Consider the following 21,679-nt stretch of genomic DNA (forward strand, 5'->3'; position numbering starts at 1 on the left):
ATACATCCCATACACTAAAGCCATTGCATGCTACAGCTGTTAATTTGTAGACAAAGTTGGGTGCTACAAGATCCGAACTGTGAAATTCCATGCTGTCTTCATAGCTATCCCTTTATACATGGCATCTTGAAAACAGTACCATAAAGGAGATTTCTTCCAAAATATTTAACTGGAGTAAGCATGGACTTTTGTATAACCAGCTCTGAGAATAGAAGAACTTGTCACCAGCCTGTAGGAAACCCTTTTGGCAAGAAGTGTTGGGAATGGGGTGGTCAGGTGGCTCGGTGACGGCCAGCAAGCCAAGAACTGAGGGGCACGGCCAGGAGTCAAGGCTGGGCTCTCACCTGGGGGGATTCAGCAATGCACGGGTGAAGGTCAGGTCTGGAGACAGTCATAAAGGTCAGCCACAGCCCAGTGAGCTCCCAGCAAGTCCATAGCAATGAGGCAAATGTGAGGTGAAGGCGAGGAGTCAGTCTGCGTGGCAGGCCTATGGTCAGGGAGGTACCAGAGTGGGCACTGACACAGCTACAATGGCAGGACCCTCAGCATGAAGGCAGCTCACCAAGGAAGGAGAGGGGAATCCCTGTGCTGAGGCTTCCTTGCATGTCCCCCACCATGTATCAGCTCAGCACATTATCAGCCATCCAGCCCTGGGGGCATGCAGACAAAACCCCCGCAAGGGGGAAGAAAGCGCTCGGGGTCCTGCTGTACCAGTAAAGGTATGGATGGCACTGTGTACTCAGTTTGAACCATGCATGACATATTCAATAGATGGCATGCTGATGTTCTGTGGAGCAGGAAGCTTTCTGTTGTGAAGGCTGTGCATGACAGATAACCCCAGAGATCATTTTCAGCAAGTAAATTTCAAGCAATTCATAAACCAATTACAAGAAAATAATCAAAGGTAAAAGATGCTTCATAATGCATCCAATAATTTGTTACCAATTTATATCCTGCTTTAGCAAATTATAAACAGATGAATATTAGGACTTCAGCAAGGACCTGGGGCACATGCCTGATTTTAATGCCATTGAAATTGCTTTGATGCCTAAAATTAGATGTACTAGTATACCTTTCTTTATTGATACCGTGTTTAGTGAACTTGAGGGTAAGAAACGTTCGCAGTTAAAAGCATTAGTGGCTGTACCTTCAAGGCTGTCTTATTATTTAGTTATGTGTCTTCCTAAGTATCAAGCACAATACCTTTGTGTTATTTGGGATAATTTCCCACCAGTGTATGCTTTCCAGCTTAGCTGGAACACCTGACTAGCTGTGAAGCCTGCACAGATAGCTTGTCAGAGATGTTATAAACTTTGGCAGTTTTTATACACTGATATCTCAGTGTCATCTCTTACATGATGTCATGTGATCTGATAATTAAAAAATAAATAAATGAAAGAGGGGCAACAACTCTAGGAATAAATGAGAAGGTCTGGGAATAAAGGTTTCAACTAGACTTTAAACAGTGGACAGGGCTTTTTATCTAGCCTTTGATCTCCTGAGCACACAGTCCTGTGCCTATGCCTACTGATGTCAATGGGACTAGATACTGACGTACTGGAAATTAAGCTCATACTGAAGCTATATCAGGTACATGCTTTTTATTGTATGTACCCTCCTGTATAACCCCATCACCTCCTGGATATGAATGGGAGTTATATGGCGAAGAGAAAATTAGTCCTTCCATACTGAATCCTATAGGATTCCTGTTCTTCTTTCCAGTTTACACTGAGGTAAGTCAGTAAGTTCTTAATTTACACCAGTGTGAATGTAGATATTTTTTCATCACAGAAGACAGTTGCAATATTATCTCTTTAAAATCAATGCAATTGCACCTGTGCAAAACCTGTCTAGTTATAGAGATACTTTCATTTCATTGGGCATTGCCCTTAAAATGGGCTTTGATGATTTATATTAGTTGGGGATCTCCAGAACATTCAAACTAAACCAAAAATTCATTCTCTCTTCTCTATATATTACCCTCCTGTTGGTGCATTATTAGAGTTTTAGATAAATATGCAAAGTTAGATTATATCATGTTAAGGAATATTATTTTTAGTCATTTTATTGAGATTTGAATATCCTTTCGGTATATACAGTAGGTTATCTATGAAAATGAAATATATTGGCCTTATTTTCAGCAGCTGAAACTACTGAATATGTTGTTTAAAATAAGAGATTTTCAGATTATTGGACTCTGAGGTTCATAGCCTAATGATGAGTGGTTTTAGTAAACATTTTCATGTATGTATTTATTCAGTGAGAATTTTGGGACCTTGACTGTTTTGTTAAGCTTCTATCTATCAGCTATCTTTTCTGTATTTTTTGGCAATTTTTATGATGATACTTTTTCAGCAGTGTTTAGTCAAATTTCTGTAGCTGTTCCCTCATTTGAACCACCAAAATTTCCAAAATAAAGAAAACCAAATATTAGAAAAGTACTTCTGCTTATTTGACTTTCTCATTAACTGCTTAGCCTATGCCCTTATTTTTTTTATTTATCAGGTGTTTAAATCTAGATTTAGTTTCTGGAACCATAAAAATCCTAGTTAAAATTGGCAGAATTTACTGTCTAAATGGTCATATGCCAGATTTTCACGTCATGAAAAATGAAGCCCCAAGATAGTAGGATAGCATATTAAATTTACTTGTAGTTCTTCAGGAACAGTCTAACAGATGTTTAAAAATACACTGAGTATAGTAATTTCAATAGCATAAGTAACATTAAGTTACCTGATCATAAAGATATGCACTTGCCAAAGAGATTTTATTGCAAGAAGTCCTATTCAGAGGGACTATTTATGACACTAAACTCTAAAGGTGGGTTTTATGCTAATATGGGAGTTGAGTCCCAGCTCAACTCCTCAACTGAGGGGGAAAAAAATGAAAATTGAAAACTTTCATCTGAAATAATAAGATAATGTCTATTTTATTTGAAAAGGCAAAAGAAATGCTGGATAAGCCTCAGAATAATTGGCACCATGGCAATACAGAAATATCATTTCTGTGTTAAATGAGTTGTATCCCCATTTTTGTAGTCTGAAAATTACTAAGAGACTAAGTATGAGATAGTTATAAATTAAACTCTATGTGAGATGTAGAACAGAGAGAGAATGAATGTCCCTAGCAAAGAAAGACCTGATAAAATACTGAAGCCACAACCATGGAATTTTTTGCTTCCATTTTTTCATAAGCCTATAGCTGGAAGAACACTTGCAAATTCCTTGGCTTCGCTTGGCTTCTCCCATTTTTCAATAGGAAGAAGGTGAAAATGCCTTTACAGTAATCAGTCAGATACTTGTAATGATTCAGCTGCATTACGGATGACATGGGACAGCACTGATCATGTTTAGCACTCATGTAAATAGGTTGCCCCCTTTCTATCCGTGCTACAGTTCCCTGTTTCTTTATAGAAGCACCCTGTGAATGTCACGATGCATGCTTTTGGCATCAGAAAGCTTCTGCAGATGGAGTAGGAGAATGCTTTATTGCTTGTGATGTAGCATGACATATTCGTCAATGACCTTCTTCTGTAACCCCTCTGTTCTCATCTCCCTTTTTCTTTCTGTTCCAATTACTTTGAGCAGCCTCAAGAAAAATTTACCAAACCAACAAAATGAGTAAGTCCCCTGTGAAGTCATGAAATGTTTGCTCTTAAACAATGTCATTTCATGCTTCTACATCTTAAACTCTGACCATTTTCTCCAGTGGGGAAAATGTCAAGTTTAAGTGTCAATACCACTCATTACTAACTAACCATTAGTATCTGAGTGAGAAGTAGTTACTAATACATTCCAACTCAATTTGCAGTGTGTGTTTGGAGAAAGTACCAGAATCATTAACTTTTCCACTTCTAAGGCATTTTCCATGAAAAATTATTTTTTTTTCTAGTTATACATCTTGAAAAAGATTGCAATGTCATTACTGTTAAGTTTGCTGACATGTTACTATTTACCAACAGACTGGTGCACCAAGATGGAAGCCTGCCTGACATAACTATGATGAATTTAATAGCCAGCAGTGAAAAGGAAGAGAATAAAATGCTGAAAGGGGCTGGTGAGAAAAGAATGGAAGAGCCAGATGGGGAGGGAGGGAAAGGGAGGGCAGAAAAAGGAAAAGAAGAAGAAGAGAAGGATGACGACAAGGAAGATGATGATGATGAAGACAATGAGTCAGAGGAAGAAGAAACTACAGGTAAGCTCTGCAGATTAAGAATTTTGCCTTCCTCAGCCTTAGGTAACAGTGGTAGCAGATGGCTCATTCTTGGCCATCTCTACTCACTTCAATTATCACATTTTCCTTCTAATTTTACATAGGGTCTTTGCCAAAGCAGCCTGAACTGAGCAGATGGCTACTTGTCAATTATTCAACAGGCTGCAGGTTTTTCTAGGGAAAAATCATACTATTTCTGTAGGATGCCAAGAGAATGAAAACAAAAACAGCAACAAAAACCTTTTTTTAAAGAGTGAATTCTTCTTGGTATTCTGGGTTGGGTTAATACCCCAAACCTTACAAACACCTTTAGAGTGAAATCTCTTTAAGATAAAGAAAATACACATACATTTTTAATCTCTGATACTGTATGCTTTCAAGGCATTTCAATTCAGAAGGTCCAAATGGCTTTACTTCATTATTCATGTGCACATTAGTGTCATATTTTTCACTTCTGAATATGGAATGTGTAATTGATGCCAGATGAACATGAAAATGCTTAAGGGCAGACATGGGTAGCGCTGATGTTGTCATTCTTGATATTGCTAGTATGAACTCCTAGCTTGAATTATTTCCAAAACTCTGTTAGGAATATGAGCCATGAGTGAAAACCAGGGAGAGGCATTTAAAACACCCAAGCTTTACTGTCCAGAAATAGCCTTACCACAGATTTGGTCGTTTGTGTCAATATTTATAGGACTGTGACACATAAATAGAGACAGGGTCTTTGTCAAGGCAGAATGGCAGTGTGTTTGGCTTAGCTGCCCCATGGGAGCTCAGCTGCAACTATTTCTCTTTCCTGGCTGGGACATCTTCCCTCACAGAGATGTTCATAGGACATGGAAACCTTTCTTGGCCAGTTTTCATGTGGTCTCTGAGGAGTGATGAGTTTGTTGCATGCTGGCCATCCCCACATACCAGAAGGGCTGAGGATGGAGGCCATCTGTTGAAGGTTACCCTGTGCAAACATGCAAACAGGGAAGTGGGGGGCTGCAACCCTAGGGCCCCCCCTGCACTGCAGTGAGTGGGGCTTGGCAATAGCATGAGATGCTGCTTGCCAGTGTGTGATCCATCCTTAAGCTGCACATGCATTTATTTCTACCAAAGTTACATCACTGTTAAATGACCATGGCCATATGTCTGATTTTTATCATTATTTTAACATGTTCATGTGTGCAGACTTCGTTGTACAGTGATGTACAATTTTTCAATGAGTGGAATCAGGACTGTATCTTATCCTCTGGGCATGTGGTGTTTTGACATGCTAGACAGAGCTCACTGACAGACCTCCTCTGCCCTGCTCCACTTCACTGGCACAGTCTGGATATACCTTGCATGGTGGTAATGCTACAAATTGAAATAAATGCGATGAAAGAATGAGAGAGGACATCTATAATTCTATAATTCTAATTCTCTAGATACTTTCCTTAAATACACTCATTGTGCTCATAAAATCACACATGTAGGATTAGAGTTCTCTTGCTAGCTTAATTTGTCAAGTTTAATTACATAATCATGCATGTACATCACTGTTTTTATTAGGATTTCCTAAGTTGTGCTTGGGGAAAAGGACAGAAGAAAAAAGTATAATTTGGAATTTGCATGTCAGGTATTTTTAAAATCAGCTTTTTTTTTCACAAGTGTGGATGTATTTTCTCACACAAATATGTGCAGAGTAACCATCTTGGTTTGCTTTATAGGCAAAATGATCGGATGACTTGAAATAATTGCATACACAAGCTGGTAACTCTTCAGTGTTTTTACCAGATTAGACAGTGACATGTTTTGGTCCCATTTTGAAATGTTTCCATCTTTGTTATTAGCTGTAAAAGTGTTCTCACAGTATGCAAAATCCTTCCTAATCTCCAAAATGCTTCTGAAACCTCTAGTACAGTGTGAAGTCTTTATGCTAATATGTAGGAGACTGATGGGACAGTTTTCTAGCCAGCCCATAAGCAAAGATGGCACTTAGAGAACACTGTTCAGTATATGTATTACTACATATTCATATGTAATAGACATTTCTTGTTTCCACAGGTTTGGTTATTGGGGTATTATTTGGGAGGATGGCTTTTGTAGCAAAACATTGTCTGTGAAGGGAGACATTCACCCAGTTTCAGCATCTCAACTTGCTAGAGCTCCCATTTCAACTGAGAGAAATATTCAACTAGACTGTAGTATATCTTACCTGTTTTAGATGTCTGTCTTGGGATGGCACAAATCACACAATGGGAGGGTGTGCTGTTCTCAAGGCAGTTTAGATGACTCTGACATACAACAGCTATAATATAGCTGTCTAAAGCCACGTGACAAGAACACTTGCCATAGTGTGTGTGAATTTCTCCCAGGCTGGCTGAAAAGCTTTCTGAATAATATTCTGTGCTTTCTGGAAACAGGCTGCATCTGTATCTTTCAAACATCAGATAAAATCCTATTTTTTCTGAGCTGGATAAGGGCCAGGTCTGGAGAGTCCCAGAGCTAGTCACTTTGTGGTAATCCCTAAGCTTATGTCCAAAGACACTGGCAGAAAATGGGGCCCAAGCAGGGCTTTGCTAGAGAGAAATAAAAACAGAATTGGCAAGGGAAGCCACCACCAGCACTTAGAAGTGGGGAAGCCTTTCAGTGAATGTGAGTTAGAAGGGAGGACACCATAGCTGAGTGGATCTCAACTGTGTTTTATCTTAGTTAACGAATGAACCATACCTTTTACCTCCTTCATGTCTTACTCTAAGGCCTAGAAGAGCAGAAGTAGAAAGCTCGTTGTTCCCTGATGAAGCATTCCTTTTCACAAAGACCTTTTGTTTTTCTCCTCCCAATGGTTCTGCTTGGACATCTCTGCAGACCTAAGGAACAAGTGGCATCTGGTGATTGATCGCCTTACAGTGCTGTTTTTGAAATTCCTGGAGTATTTTCATAAGATGCAAGTCTGTGTGTGGTGGCTTTTGGAGTTGCACATCATCAAAATTGTCTCCTCTTACATCATCTGGGTCACAGTGAAAGAGGCAAGTAAACGCCTGCTGTCAAAATCTTACCCATGGTGGAGGCTTGGGAGCTGCACGGTGGTAGACCTGGGTGTAGGGAGAGACCTTCCTCATGTCAGACCTCACTGAAGCTGTGGCATCCAGCTGGGCTTGTCAGCTGCTGGGGACCTGCCTTGACATTGTCTCTCACAGTGATATTCTTCCTGCTCAGATATTCTCATACCTCCCCCTTTTTTCTAGATATTAAGGTTTAGTTAGTCTAGTAATCTGGACTCATGAGAAACATCTCCTTCCCTACACACGTAGTGTAAGGATGGAGGGTGTAGAAGAGGACTAGGAAGAAACAGATAGGAAAATTACTTAAACTGGACCTGAAGAAACAGGAACATGGAACTGCATTTTAAGAAAAAGTGAGGACCACCGTTAGCTGTGCCCTTGGTGTGGGCAGTGTGAGTTCTCCACCTGACATAGCCATTCCTTGAACAGGGTTGTAGGACCAGAGTCCTTAAATAGCAAAATAAAAATCCCTTTTCTCACATCTTTTGGCAAAAAAAAGAGCTCAAGAAGATGAAAGCAAGTTCCACATACACATGACTCTGTATCATCGTTTCTTTGTTTCATGTGTACTAAAGCAGCAGAATCAGCATTTGACTGCTTGTATTTGGCATCTGTTGTTTCTATGGTGGATATGCAGTGTTGTGGGTCTAAGACTATTCATACTATGTAGGAGATAACATTCTTGCTAAAATATTAAGTTTTCTGTTCCTCACTTACCACTTTGTGTGTGTTATTGTGAATATTGTTGTAAATGTATTTTTTTAAGTATTTTTCTGTTTTTCTGTGTCCCTTTGTTTTGAGTAATTTTTATTTTTTAATTACTATGGAACAGGTCAAACTTTCTCAGTTCTCTTGTTACTTCATGTAATTTCTCTCCATCCTGTTTTTGTGTTTTCAGGTGTCTCTGTTTAACTTTGTGTTTTTAATTGCCTGGGCTCTTGCTTTGCCATATGCTCAGTTTCGCCCACTGGCATCAAGTATCTGCACTGTTTGGACATGTGTGATTATTGTCTGCAAAATGTTGTACCAGCTCACATCTATTGATCCCAGCACTTTTTCCAGTAACTGTACATTGGTGAGTATAGATGTATATTAAAAGGGTTTGACTGCTGCTTTCTTAAATGAAGAGCAAAAGGAAGCGTATCAAGTATTGAAAATTACAATTCACCTGATGTATTATTGTTGATTATTATTCCAACCCCAAGCAGCCTTAAATAGATTTTTTTTATAAATCGTTGCATTTTCTTTTTAGCCTGGAGAGAACGAAACTAAGGTTGATATAGAAGAACTCAAAACCTCAATCCTCTACAGTGGTCCAGTTGATCCTGCAGAGTGGGTTGGATTGAGGAAGTCTTATCCCCTGCTTGTGTATTTAAGGGTAACTTCTTTAACTATCTGTATTGAAATATTTTCTTATTTGTGATGAATTCAGTAATGTCTTTGAAATATATTGCACACACAAATTAATGGAAGCTATTGAAAATTGGGAAGTACAGAGGGAAAGAAACAGCAGAAAGACATATCTATTACATAGGTCATTTCTAGATAGCGTTCAGTACCAATTAAGATAACCTGCATGCAGAACTATTGCTTTCAGACTCTACAGTCTGTTAAAAGCACTCTAAGAAATGTGGTATTTAAGAGCTCTAGGTAATGAAAAGGTACATGGCTTTCAGGTATCACAGGACTGATGGGTCTAATTGGAGTAATTGCCTTGCATGACAGTATATGCTATAAGCAGTTAATTTTTTAAAGTGCTTATTCCTTAGCCACAGTTTAGAAAATGAAATAAGCTAATTCATTCAGATACTAGTAAAATGATATCTTTTGTTTTTCATCTTGTTTTCGGTTGATGCCTGTGACCAATATTGTACTATTCCTATCTTGATTAAAAAACCCTACTTACAATAAAAATGTATCAACTCCCAGGGAAAACCTTGCACACCTCTATGTAATTTAAGGAGTCTCCAAAATTTTGTATACACAATTTAAAGCAGTCAGAAATCTGTTAACTAATTAGTAGCAGGCTTTGATCTAACAGCTGATTTATTCCTCATTTTTTCCCTGAGAGTTTGCCTCTGTGTACTTTGTTTGTGCAGTCAATACATTAGGTGCCTCTGCCCTCACCAGATGTGCCACTGCCTCTCAGTCCCTTAGACATGCATCTCCAGCAGTTAAGAATATATGTGGGGAAGTGCAATGGCTGACACAAGAGTTCTCCATGTAGGGTGAAGTTGCCAAGTGGCTCAATGCTAGGAACTTTACATCTATAAATAGATAGTACTTGGTGATTAGACACTATTCTAGAAAGGTTTTAATTGAGTTAGCAAAGAAAATGTATCCTTTATACAGAGAAATCCAGTCCAGGGCTAGACCTGAAGACCCATCTTCAAGTCTCAATGGGTTTCCCTTATGCCCCTTAATAATAGACAGTCAGTGAGGAACCTATCTATCATGGATTGTGTAAAACTCTCCCAACAGCAGTGAGCAGCAGGGACGACAAACAGAAATAACTTATTGTAAAAATAAATAAATTAATTAAAAACATTAGTGTCCCAAATATTTCTTGTGAATAGAGATTCAGAGATTGCCTCTTCAGCTTCATTTGTGGTTTCCCTGAGGGACTTTCTTCATGTTTTAACCAACTTTTGGAGTTGGTTAATATTTCTCTTTCATTGAGCTGAAAGCACATCTCCCTCCTGAGAGAGAAAACTCACCTCAGAGCAGCTAAAGACTTTATTTCAGTCAGTCTGGCACTGGGACAGAAGGAGCCTTGCCTGAATGAAGACTGACAGCTAGACTAATCATTGGTCATTTGAAAGAGTATCCAGGGTATATTTGCTGTACTGAGGGTCTTTGTGGTTTTAGAAAGTTAGTACTTGCCAGCTGAACCCCTGCAGCTGACTTTGTAGATGCTTGTGTCCTCTGTCTCCTCCAAAGCAAGCATGATATCTTAAGAGAAGCCATGAAACATGAGAGGGAAAATAGATGGATAAATGCATTTTCAATTCCTTTCTACAACTATTGTTCATTACAGTATTCTTTAAGGAATGTCTTATCTTCCAAATTTCAGTACAAAGTCCAGCAAGTGGTAGGAACCTGACTTTGTTTCAATGTTAGTGGCTGAGAATAAGTTCCACTACAACCTGGAGTGTGGGAGCTCTCAAAGTTAATATCCATTTTAGCATTCATTGGTCTGTGTTTATCAGGAAGTTTTATAGCTTCCTGTGGTTTTGATTTTTATTTAGTATTCTTCTGATTGTATCTCCTGTAGAATAACTTACTGATGCTGGCTATTCTGGCTTTTGAAGTTACGATTTACCGTCATCAAGAGTACTACAGATGTCGAAATAACCTTACTGTACCTGTGACTAAAACCATTTTCCATGATATTACAAGAGCACATCTGGATGATGGACTGGTAAACTGTGTCAAGTATTTCATAAACTATTTCTTCTACAAGTTTGGTTTGGAGGTAAATTGTAATATATTAATTTTCTTTAGACTATTATTCCAAACGTTTTGGTTGTGTTATTTTTGGATACTAGCTTGAATTTTGTTTGACAGTAGAATGCTTCTTAGTAATAACTTATGTCAGATCAACAGTTGCTCTCTCTCTGCTAGTAGCGGTTTTCAGTTTGGTTTTATTTTTATGTCTTATTTGTTTTCTCTTTCTACTTGTTTTTCATTGACCTAGCCTGCCATTTCTTAACTCAGCAAAAGGTATGACAGGTGGGGCAAGGGACAGAAATGAGGAATACCCTCATATGAACAAACACACAGGGAACCAGGAACTTCAGGAACAGAAGGAAGAAGGAGCTGGCAGGCCATTGTCTCCATTTCTGGACTTCTTTTGCCTCTGGCTGCACAAACACCTCCTTCTTTTTTATGCTTGTTGCTATAACTACTAAAAATCTACAGGAGCAAGAGCTCCAGCAAAGGTTATTGCTATTTTGTGCAACATGTTTAAGACAAAGTTCTTTCTCCAAAGATCTTTACAGTAGACAAGAAACACACAAAACATTAGGAGAGGCAGGTACAAATTTAGTGAAGTGATTTTTTCTGAAGATCCATGACAAATCCTAAATATCTGGTTGATGTCTTATTTTGTAGAAGATCTGCTTGTCTGCTTTGCCAGCAGCAATGGCCCAGATGGGGCTTAAGCTCAACTAATGTGTTCCTTATATCTGGCACAAAAATCACAGAACTGAAACTACCTTGAAGGCAAACTGTGTTAAACATGCACCTTAAAAAAAAAAAAAAAAGAAAGAATAAAATTGCTCCATTTCTGTTTCCCCAGCTCCTCTGCTTGTTTACAGACACACAAAATGCACTATCAAAATTGTTTATAGAACAAACAAAATGTTGGTTTGTTGTTGTTGTTGCTTGTTTTGTTTTGTTTCAAAATGTTTAATGGCTATCTGCAAAAAACAACTGCTAGGCTAATGCACCCCAAATCTAGTCAGAATGATGTTCTTGACCTATGCATTAAAGACTACTGCCTCTTGCTCTTGATAAACAGAATAAACTGCTTATGGCCAGCCTGAGAGTTAGGAATGAAAGAAAGTTAAAATTAATCAGCAAGTTGTTTCCTTCAGGAAATAAATTTAACCTCATCCTAATCTGAGGAGAGAGGAGATCAAAATAGTGAAGTACATTGGATAAGTGATTCAATATGAATTATTCACCACGTCTGAAAACATGCTTCATGGCACTGAGTGAAGGATGTACTTTAAGTGGAGCCAGAGAACAGAAATGGTCTGGGATAAAGAGCCTTAAAAGGAATGGAGAACTAAAGTTGCCTTACAGCAATTGACTGGATTTGTCTATAGCCAACAGAAGTTATATTGTCTAAATCCCTTTTCTTTTCGTCTGGTTCCCACATGAGGATACGCTTTAGTTGTTGTTATTCTTAATGGTTCCTTTTCTTTCTCACATCTGTAAGTGCTATCAAAATATATGGCTGTGTAATATGTGCTTTGCTTGGCAACAATTAAACATTTCACTTATAGGCTACTGTGAGAATGCTCTTTCTATTTCATATCTTTAGATATCACACAATGGAAACCTGCTTTAGTGCTGTATTCTTGTAGGTGATACTCATAGAAGAGTATTGAAAATCTGGGCAGTTGGGGTGTGGTGGGATAGGTTGTTGGTGGACAGATACAAACTGTTTTAGCATGTTGGTTGGCAAAGGATACCTGCAGTCAGCCCCAGCATGTATCCAAGCATTCTGTCAAAATCCCCAGGATAGTTTATCTCCTAAATTGAATTGCTAAATTGATTAGCCATCAGGTTGCAAATGTTCCTTATTTTTCTTTTCTTCCTTTCTAGACCTGTTTTCTTCTATCAGTTAATGTAATTGGTCAACGAATGGATTTTTATGCGATGATTCATGCCTTCTGGTTGATTGCTGTATTGTATCGACGTAGAAGAAAAGCCATTGCAGAGATCTGGCCAAAATATTGCTGTTTTCTGGCATGCATCATTACATTCCAGTACTTCCTTTGTATTGGCATTCCACCTGCTCCTTGTAAAGGTAAGTACACTTACCTTTTATGGACAATTACCGCCGCGTGCTTTTACAGAAAAGTGCTGGAAAATTGATAAGTATTCACAAGTATTCAGAAGGAAAGGATGAAGTAATTGTTGTAAAGTACTGATTGCATTTCTACGTGCTTCTGTCATATAGACTATCCATGGAGAAGTGGTAATGCCAACTTCAACTCAAACATCATAAAGTGGTTATACTTTCCAGACTTCATTGTGAGACCAAACCCTGTCTTCCTTGTCTGTAAGTATTTTAGCACATAGTTGAGAAGTGTTTACTTGTCTTTTGCTTAAAACATCTGCACAGTGTAATTTGAAGCCAGGCTTTTATTTACTCTCCAGCAGCAAGCTGACATATTCTGTGGGAAGTTGAATACAAAGTGTGGCTTTGTGTGTAGCAGAAAAATTCAACAAATCAGTTATTTCTGCATCTGTTTTTCAATATCCCATTTTTAACAGAGAAGTGTCAAAAAGTATGAATCATTCTCCCTTTTCTAATTTATTTTTCAGTAAAAATCATAGAAGATGACAAGTAAAATACATTAATAAATGTCAAATCAGAGTTAAATGCATTGAAAATAACAGTCTTGGATAATCAAAGCATGGGAAAACTATATTATAGCATGGTAACTATATTATAGCATATCACCACCACTCCCTACACCTCAGTTAATGACTGAATTTTTCCTTGCAACCACTGTTTTCTCCTAGATGATTTCATGTTGCTGCTGTGTGCATCTTTACAAAGGCAAACGTTTGAGGATGAAAATAAAGCTGCTGTACGAATCATGGCTGGAGACAATGTGGAAATTTGTATGAATCTTGAGGCAGCATCTTTCAGCCAGCATAATCCTGTTCCTGACTTCATTTACTGCCGGTAAAAACTGAATCTTAAACACTTGAAAAATAGAGTGCTTCATTTTTGTGAAGTTCTCTAGTGTGAAAGTAACTCTCACAGCTACCAATTTTACTTGAAATTTATACACATATGTGTTCCCATCTCATAACATGCCTTTTACTGCTTTATGAGACGTAAGACAGCTTCTGGGTAATCAACTTCTGCTTTAGAAAAAGGCAAGTGGAAACAGTCTCAAGAGTCTTCCTAACACTGCTGATTGTTCTAAGTGCTCCCCATAGGGATGTTCAGTGATAAATTTGCCTGAAAGCACATATTCTCTCCATGAATGCCCTGTGAGACAGTGTTTGTGGTCGACTTCAGCACTCCTGTGGCTTCCCCCAAAACACATACATGTTAGCAAGAACCAATTGTTGTCTGAACTTGCCCATGTAAGTGCTTAATTCCACTAAGTCATCGCTCATGTCTTGCGGAGATGTTGTCTGAGAGCAATCAAAATGATACACTAAAATAGGAGAATGTCCTTTGTGCTATTTCATCTAGGTTGTAAGAAACTTAAAAGTGTCTTGAAAGGGTAAGTGGCTTGTCTTTCTGTGCCTCAACATTGCATGTAAGATTATTTAAGAAGGTGAATAATATGAAGGAGGGGAAGAGCCTGAGACAGTCTGTTCCTCCTGGTCTTCAAACAATGGAGGTGTTCCTATATGATCACTTCAGCAAACGGAGATTAGCTCAGCCTTTCTGAGTTGTGCCGGGCATAATATTAATTGAAGGTCTCTCTACAGGTTGATGCAATGTTACAGGAATAAATGGGAAGAATAAGATTTGTTAGCTACTGCTTTGTTCAGGCTAGGTGTTTGTTTTGAAATGTATGTTAACAACAGATGTGTGAGTGTGAAAGCAATAACAAAATTTGAAATAATGTCTAGTGAAGTCTCCCTTTCGCTGATAAATTTGTATTTTTGTTACCAGAAAAGTGCTGTCACCAAAATCCCTTCTCAATATCTTTAAGATGATACTGCTGTTTCTCTTAGAAATGATGGCCAAATGTGTTTTGAAATAACTTTAAAGAGCAGACGATGGAAATACTTTCAGTTGACTCAACTTGTCCAGAGATTTATAGTCACTTCTGGGTGTAGGGTAAAAAGTTCTCCCTCTTGAGTATTTCCAGCCTTCACAGTGGACCCCATGCTCTAGACCCACTAACATAAACGGAGCGAGAGAAGTCATAACCTCTTTTCAAAATACGCCATCAAGTGGGGATGTTTTCCAAGAGACATCTGCCAAATAGGGCTTGGTCATAACATCTCTTCAACATACTCCATCAAGATGGGATGCTTTCCAAGAGACATCTGCCAAGTAGGGTTTGCTCAAGAGGAACGAGTAGGGGGATCAGCTGAGTTATTCTTATTGCCACTGTGGTGGTGTCCACACTAACAAAAGCTATTTCAGCAGTTGCATCGAGCACTCTGATATGCTTGGTCTCCTTGGTCACTGGCAAAGACCATTGCTGGTGATGTGATTTCTGGCAGAAAGAAGAGATAGATCTTTTTTTCCCACCTTAATCTAGAAAAAAAATAATGTTGTGAAAAAAAAAAATCATTATCAATGACACTGTATTTGGAGGCTATCTTCAGAAGGGAAAGGGGGGGCAAGAAAATCAGTGCTTTTTAAACAGTGTAGTTTGGCATCTTTTCAAAGTTCCCTGGCATCTGATAGGTATTTCTAGTTATCTGTAGAAGATATTCCCAAATGGCCAAGCATGAAAAGTTTGAAGCACAAAGGATGTTCTTTGAAGATTTTGGATGGGAATCAGATTTATAATGGAAGGCAAAGTCCAAGCTGAACTGGCCTGCTGCCTCTCCACAATCCTTTGGGTTAAGTTCTGTCTTTTGATTCATTTGCATGGCATGCCTTAGCTTGAAGCCATTGGTGGCTTCATATGCATTGAAACACACTACTTGGCATGTGTTGAGAAAATAGACCTGTGTGTACATGATATACATGTGTACTATGCAGCCATTTAATTGGGAATTTGCAACTTGTGTCTAGGAGTAAGTAATATTGTTGGTGGAAAATAAACAAATCAATGACAACAAAAAAGCCAACAGAATTATATTCATAGTGGTGAGCTGTACAAATAACCCGTGATCACTTTATGCTTGTTTCAGATAAATACAGAAGTCTGTGTGACTGTTTCCTGTGATAGTTTTATGTTGTGTGAATAGAATGAAAAGAACAAGGTGGGGAAAGAAACTGAACAGGGACATTTTTGTTGAAAATTCCATCAAATGAATAGAGAACACGTTAATTTCAGGAACAGAGGAAATTCCTGTTTATGATATCCTTCTTGTAGGTGCTGGGGTAGGTAAGCTATAAATTTTTTTCTTCCGAATTTGAAGTGTAAGCTTCCTGAAACTGGAATGAGAACATACTTGTAGAATGTGTAGACAGGTATAAACAGACCTTCCTTTAGTATGATCTGCATAATAGATCTTCTCTGCCTGATGGGATCTTTCCTTTAGTGTCCCATTCAATGCCTTCATTACAATGCAGATTTTTCCCAGGCTTTAAATGGTGTTATTTTTGAGTGATCGCACTGTCCATATGCAATCTTAGATGCCTAATTTGCCTCAAAGAAGTGACAGAGAATGGCTGGACAGTCTCTTAAAGTGACTTTGAATCTTTTATTAGAGATTATAAATCTTTGAAGAGAAGGACTCTCAAGCTCTGGAGAACAGACTGAAGATATACCTCAGAAGATGTATGTATCTGGCCTCTGTTCAAGACAATTTGGAGCTTAAAGGGCTTTATCTAAAAATGTTTCTTTTACTGTGCTGGAGAAATTTCAGAATGGTCTAAATATTTTTTTATCAGGGACAACAACCTGATTCAAAGCTTATCCAAGCAAGTTAAATGAAAAATGGCATTTATCCAAAAGCCAGTCAGAAAGATCCAGACAGATAAGTGAAGGCAACCTGGTTCTGAATAAATCACAGAGCATCAGAAAAATAGTGCTTAGTATTCATGTGTTTTCTGAGAAGCCCAACGTGTATTTACTGCTAAGGAAAAGAAGTGGCACTTGAAGACTGAAGAACCCTTCTGATGTGTCTGATTCCTTGAGAAGGTGCCAGTTTGTTCTAATAGACATGGCTAAAAAGCTTTTAACTGCAATATAAACAGTGGCAGAAAAAATAACATGTTTCCAAATGCTTAGTTTTCTTCTTTCTGGAGAAATACTTGAGCTCAACAATGACAAATACAGTCTAAGGAAGAAATTTCCTGAAATTTTCTTGTTTTCCCACCCCCAGATTTCTCAGGGGATATGTGCTTAACCCCAAGGGAGAGCAAAACTGAAGGGCTTTGAAACAGAAATAAAAATGAAGAATAGAAGTAGGAGCTTTTAAAATGAAACAGAATTTAAAGTGACTTCATTGAGGATAATCCTTTCCCACAGTCTCTAATGCCAGAAAATCCTCATTTCAGTTCTCAAGCAGTTTTCTGATGTTCTCCTAGACATTGACAGGGAAATGATTTGGGATTGCAGTCTACTTTTTGCCTCCTGAGAGCAGAAAGAATATTAACAGTCCCTCCTGGGAACCATCATCAGGTGAGTCAGAGGAATTCTCTCAAAGGCAGCTGTAATGCCTTTCTTGGAACTACAGTTCTAACCCGGGTTAGTGAAAGAGGATCTGCAAAACATCATTTTAGGCTTCCCATCATATTTGTATAAAGCAAATAAACATTTTGTTGCTAATAAAATGGCCTTAAATAACACAGCTTTGGATTTGTGGATTTTTAAAGAAAATATAATCATGAAGGAAGGACTTCGTTGGTAAGAGAATAAGAGAATATCAGTCCTAAGTCTTACACGATCTATCCACAACACTAAATTCAAAGAAGTCCATTAAAATAATGGAGCTGATTTTCAGAAGTTTTGATGTAGCTATGGGCAAAGGGAAAATCAGTGAACCTGACTTCTGGAGATTGAAATGGAGCTACAGAAAAAGGCTTTGGGGATGCTTGCTTGGTGATAAATTAGCAGTGTTGAGATCAGAAGGGGAAGCACTGTGGTGTAGGATCCAGGTGCAAAAAATGTAAGGAATAGGAGACAGGGAAGAGGGGAGAGAGAGAAGAAATTGGAAGAACAGAGGTAAAGAGACAGCTAACTATGTAAATATATAGGAATAACATGCCTGAAGGAGAGGGAGAGGCTAGTCATCAGAAGGGGGCTGTGGGAAGAGCCCTGGGATTATATAGAGGTGGTGATCCACACTCAAAGCAAAACAGGTGGCTGTTAAGGGACCACAATGAAGTGACCTAACAAGAGCTCCTCCAGGATGAAGAAAGATTGAGCTATGTCAATGTGACAGGACAATATTGTCTCATCAGTGTGTAAACAGAAAAGTGTGTTCTTTCCCTAAACTTCAAAGTGCTGACTTGAGGGCAACCTGATCTAGTGGGTGGCATCACTGCCTGTGGCAGAGGGGTTGGAACTAGATGATCTTTGAGGTCCCTTCCAACCCAGGCCATTCTATGATTCTGTGATTGTACAATTCTGTGATTCTATGATTATCAGCTGCAGCATCAGTGCCTTGGGGGGCCTGCAGGCAGAGGTCTGGACACTGGAGTGGCCACAGCCAAACACATTATTGAGCCTGCTGGGAACACAACTACATCTAGAGCAATCTTTTTGCAAGAGGCTGGATTGCATTACAGTTAACAAGTAATTCATGTGGAAATAAAATACTGAAGTGATCATGGTAAGACTAATAAAGCTTTAGTAAATAAAAGCAGATAATTTGGTACAGACAGCCATCTGAGGTTAAAATAGTTTTGATGGATGGATGGAATGAACTTCAGATTTTCTCTTCCTTGTTTTTGAGCGAGGTCATAGAATCATAGAATGCCTCGGTGTGGAAGCGACCTTGAAGATCACCTAGTTCCAACCCCCCTGCCATGAGTGGGGATACCTCCCACTAGATCAGGTTGCCCAGGGCCTCATCTAACCTGGTCTTGAACACCTCCAGTGATGGGGCATCCACAACCTCTCTGGGCAACCTGTTCCAGTGCCTCACCACTCTCTGAATAAATTTCCTCCTAATCTCTAATCTAAATCTCCCCTCTATTAGTTTAAAACCATTCCCCTTTGTCCTATTGTTATCTGATTGAGCAAAGGGTCATTCTCCATCTTTTTTATAAGTCCACTTAAAGTACTGAAAAGCTGCAACGAGGTCACCCCAGAGCCTTCTCTTCTTCAGGCTGAACAGACCCAGCTGTCTCAGCCTTTCTTCATAGGAGAGGTGCTCCAGCCCCTTGATCATCTTCGTGGCCCTCCTCTGGACCCGCTCTAACAGCCCCACATCCTTCTTGTGCTGGGGGCCCCAGATCTGGACACAGGACTCCAGGTGAGGGCTCACGAGGTCAGGGGGACAATCACGTCCCTTGCCCTGTTGGCCACTCCTCTGTTGATGCAGCCCAGGATGCAGTTGGCCTTCTGGGCTGCAAGCACACACCGCTGGCTTATGTCGAGCTTTTCATCCACCAGAACCCCCAAGTCCTTCTCTGCAAGGCTGGTCTCAGTGAGTTCTTCTCCCAGTCTGTGCTCATGTCTGGGATTGCCCTGACCCAGGTGCAGCACCTGGCACTTTGACTTGTTGAACCTCATTAGGTTCATGTGGGCCCCCTTCTCAAGCCTGTCCAGGTCCCTTTGGATGGCATCCATTCCTTCTGTTGTATCAACTGCACCACTCAGCTTGGTGTCATCTACAAATGTGCTGAGGGTGCACTTTATCCCACTGTCAGTGTCATTGATAAAGATATTAAACAGCACTGGTCCCAGGACAGACTCCTGAGGGACACCACTCGTCACCAGCCTCCACTTGGACATAGAGTCATTGATCACCGCTCTCTGGGTGTGACCTTCATATCCTCTGAATGGTCCACCCATCAAATCCATATCTCTCCAATTTGGAGACCAGGATGTCATGTGGGACGATGCCAAAGGCCTTACAGAAGTCCAGGTAGATGACATCGGTTGGTCTTCCTTTGTCAACTGATGCAGTCATTAGAGTGACAGAGTCATCTAGAGTATCAGTGAAATCTGCTAATGACACTGTTGGCCAGTTAGCATTTCTTATATTTTGTTTGTCTTTCAAGGTTCTTCTGCATATTTTCTAATTCAGAAGTTACTGTGCTCTGATGTTCTTGGTACTCTGGTGTAGTGGCTAATCTTCCTCTGAAGTGTAACTGTATTCCTGGCCTCCAGCTGCACACTCCTCCTACCCTTACTGTTGTTTCACCCTTGAGTTCATCACACCAGCAGTGAGTTGCTTCATAGGCTGAATGGTCATATAATTAGCCCTTCCTTCTGTCTCCCACAAAGTAAGTTTAAATACATTTGCTTCTTTAAACCAATTTAAAGAGCTAGAGCCAAAGACAGGGCAGGAGTACACAGCTGAGGGGATGAAGGGGAGTGGGACTGTCCCCTTAGGATTCAACTGTCTCTCAGATTTTCTAGGTGTATTGTCAAGTGCCATATCCTGAGGGTAGCCTCTCCTCTCTGAGACTGGATGTGGATTTAAAGACCACTTAGAAAATGAGGTTTGGAAGATTTACGCAGCATTAAAATAATGATCTTTGTGGTCTGCAGTGAAAGCATAAAATTATGGTATACGCTATCCAAGATTAAAAATTTTCTGCTGTGAAGAAGTTTTCAAAAAAGAAGTTAAGGCTCCTGACTGACTCTGTTTGTGCAGGGTCTTCTTAGCTGTTGGAGTAATCTTATACTTCAGTCTCTCACTGTTGCATTATAATCTCCAGAGCAAGGATCTGAAACTCTTCACTTCCTAACTTACTGATTTTGGAAAATTTGCATCCAAGAATGCATCATACAGCTTGAGAGGCAATATGCTGAGAACTGCCCCCCATCCCCAAAACATACCTTTATTCCTTCTCTTAAAGCACTTACCTATGTTATTGTAAATATTTAAGGAAAATTAAAGGGATGCTTGTAAAATGACTCCACACTATAACAGAAAAATACAGGTGCCTGGGGGTATAACAATAGAAAGAAGTATGGTGTGGGGAATATTTTCATGTACCTGAGACTATTCAGGTACATGAGTTCAGGTATTTGAGGTTCTGCCCACTGTGCTCTGTGCGGCATTGGGTGGCATTGTTCTTGGACAAGCACAGATGTATCTGAGATGGTCAGTGATGTTCATAGTTTAGGTGTACCCTGAATGACTTTTTCAAACACCATTTTGTAAGAAGACAACTTGGATGTGGAATCTTTCATATGGTTGGTCTTGCTTGTAATTGCGTATTTCTTAAAACTAGAAAGATTTACATCTCAAAGAAGTATATCATATAGTTGTATTGTTTCCTGCCTTGTGAGAAGCTTTTCTTTTCATCCCATTTTATTTTGGTGTATTGATGTCTAATGCTACTACATTTAATGTGTATTTTGAAAATGAGAAGAGCAGTTGTATTTGGTATTTTAGATGACTGCTAAGAATGTAACAGACTATTAACGTTATAGTGAAGAAAAAGAAGAGCTAAATTATTGTATTCCTTTTCATATTCTCTCTAATTTCCGTAGGTTTTAATCTGAGAGTGGTATTCACTGTTGCACTGTGACTCAACCAAATGCCGTGTGAATGTTCGAATATTTGGATCCAGACAACTCCAGTTGTCTTTTCAGAATCGGAATTCATATTTATTGAAGAGCATTAAAATATTCTTGCATATTTGATCAATTCAGTTTTGTCTGGGACATTTTTCAACAGACGTTGATGTACTTCCTTGGTAGCAAAGGACCAGATTTCTGAAATACTGCAATTGTTAGAATGGGTTCAGGAAGGTTATTTCTTCCTAGCCGTCCATCACATAAGTAATTTTTATTAACAAAACACCAAATACTAAGATTTTTTTCGTTGGTTTTTTTTTTGCTATAGAAAAACAGTGAGAGCACCATTTTGAGTGAATTTTGCGTTAGTGAAGATCTGTTCAACTGTTATCT

The 21,679-nt window shown here is 39.2% G+C and overlaps 1 protein-coding gene across 1 annotated transcript in view; it reads left to right on the forward strand.

The window, feature by feature from the left end:
* PIEZO2 (piezo type mechanosensitive ion channel component 2) overlaps positions 1-21,679 on the forward strand; it is a 334,423-nt gene that overhangs the window by 256,440 nt on the left and 56,304 nt on the right. Inside the window, exons 19-27 of the mRNA XM_050708773.1 lie at positions 3,588-3,620; positions 3,962-4,194; positions 7,054-7,214; positions 8,149-8,325; positions 8,503-8,628; positions 10,525-10,725; positions 12,585-12,789; positions 12,943-13,044; positions 13,512-13,677. Of these exons, the coding sequence (XP_050564730.1) occupies positions 3,588-3,620; positions 3,962-4,194; positions 7,054-7,214; positions 8,149-8,325; positions 8,503-8,628; positions 10,525-10,725; positions 12,585-12,789; positions 12,943-13,044; positions 13,512-13,677 (1,404 nt within the window). The remainder of the gene's footprint in view (positions 1-3,587; positions 3,621-3,961; positions 4,195-7,053; positions 7,215-8,148; positions 8,326-8,502; positions 8,629-10,524; positions 10,726-12,584; positions 12,790-12,942; positions 13,045-13,511; positions 13,678-21,679) is intronic.

The sequence above is a fragment of the Cygnus atratus genome, chromosome 2, assembly GCF_013377495.2.
Source record: "Cygnus atratus isolate AKBS03 ecotype Queensland, Australia chromosome 2, CAtr_DNAZoo_HiC_assembly, whole genome shotgun sequence".
NCBI lineage: Eukaryota > Metazoa > Chordata > Aves > Anseriformes > Anatidae > Cygnus > Cygnus atratus.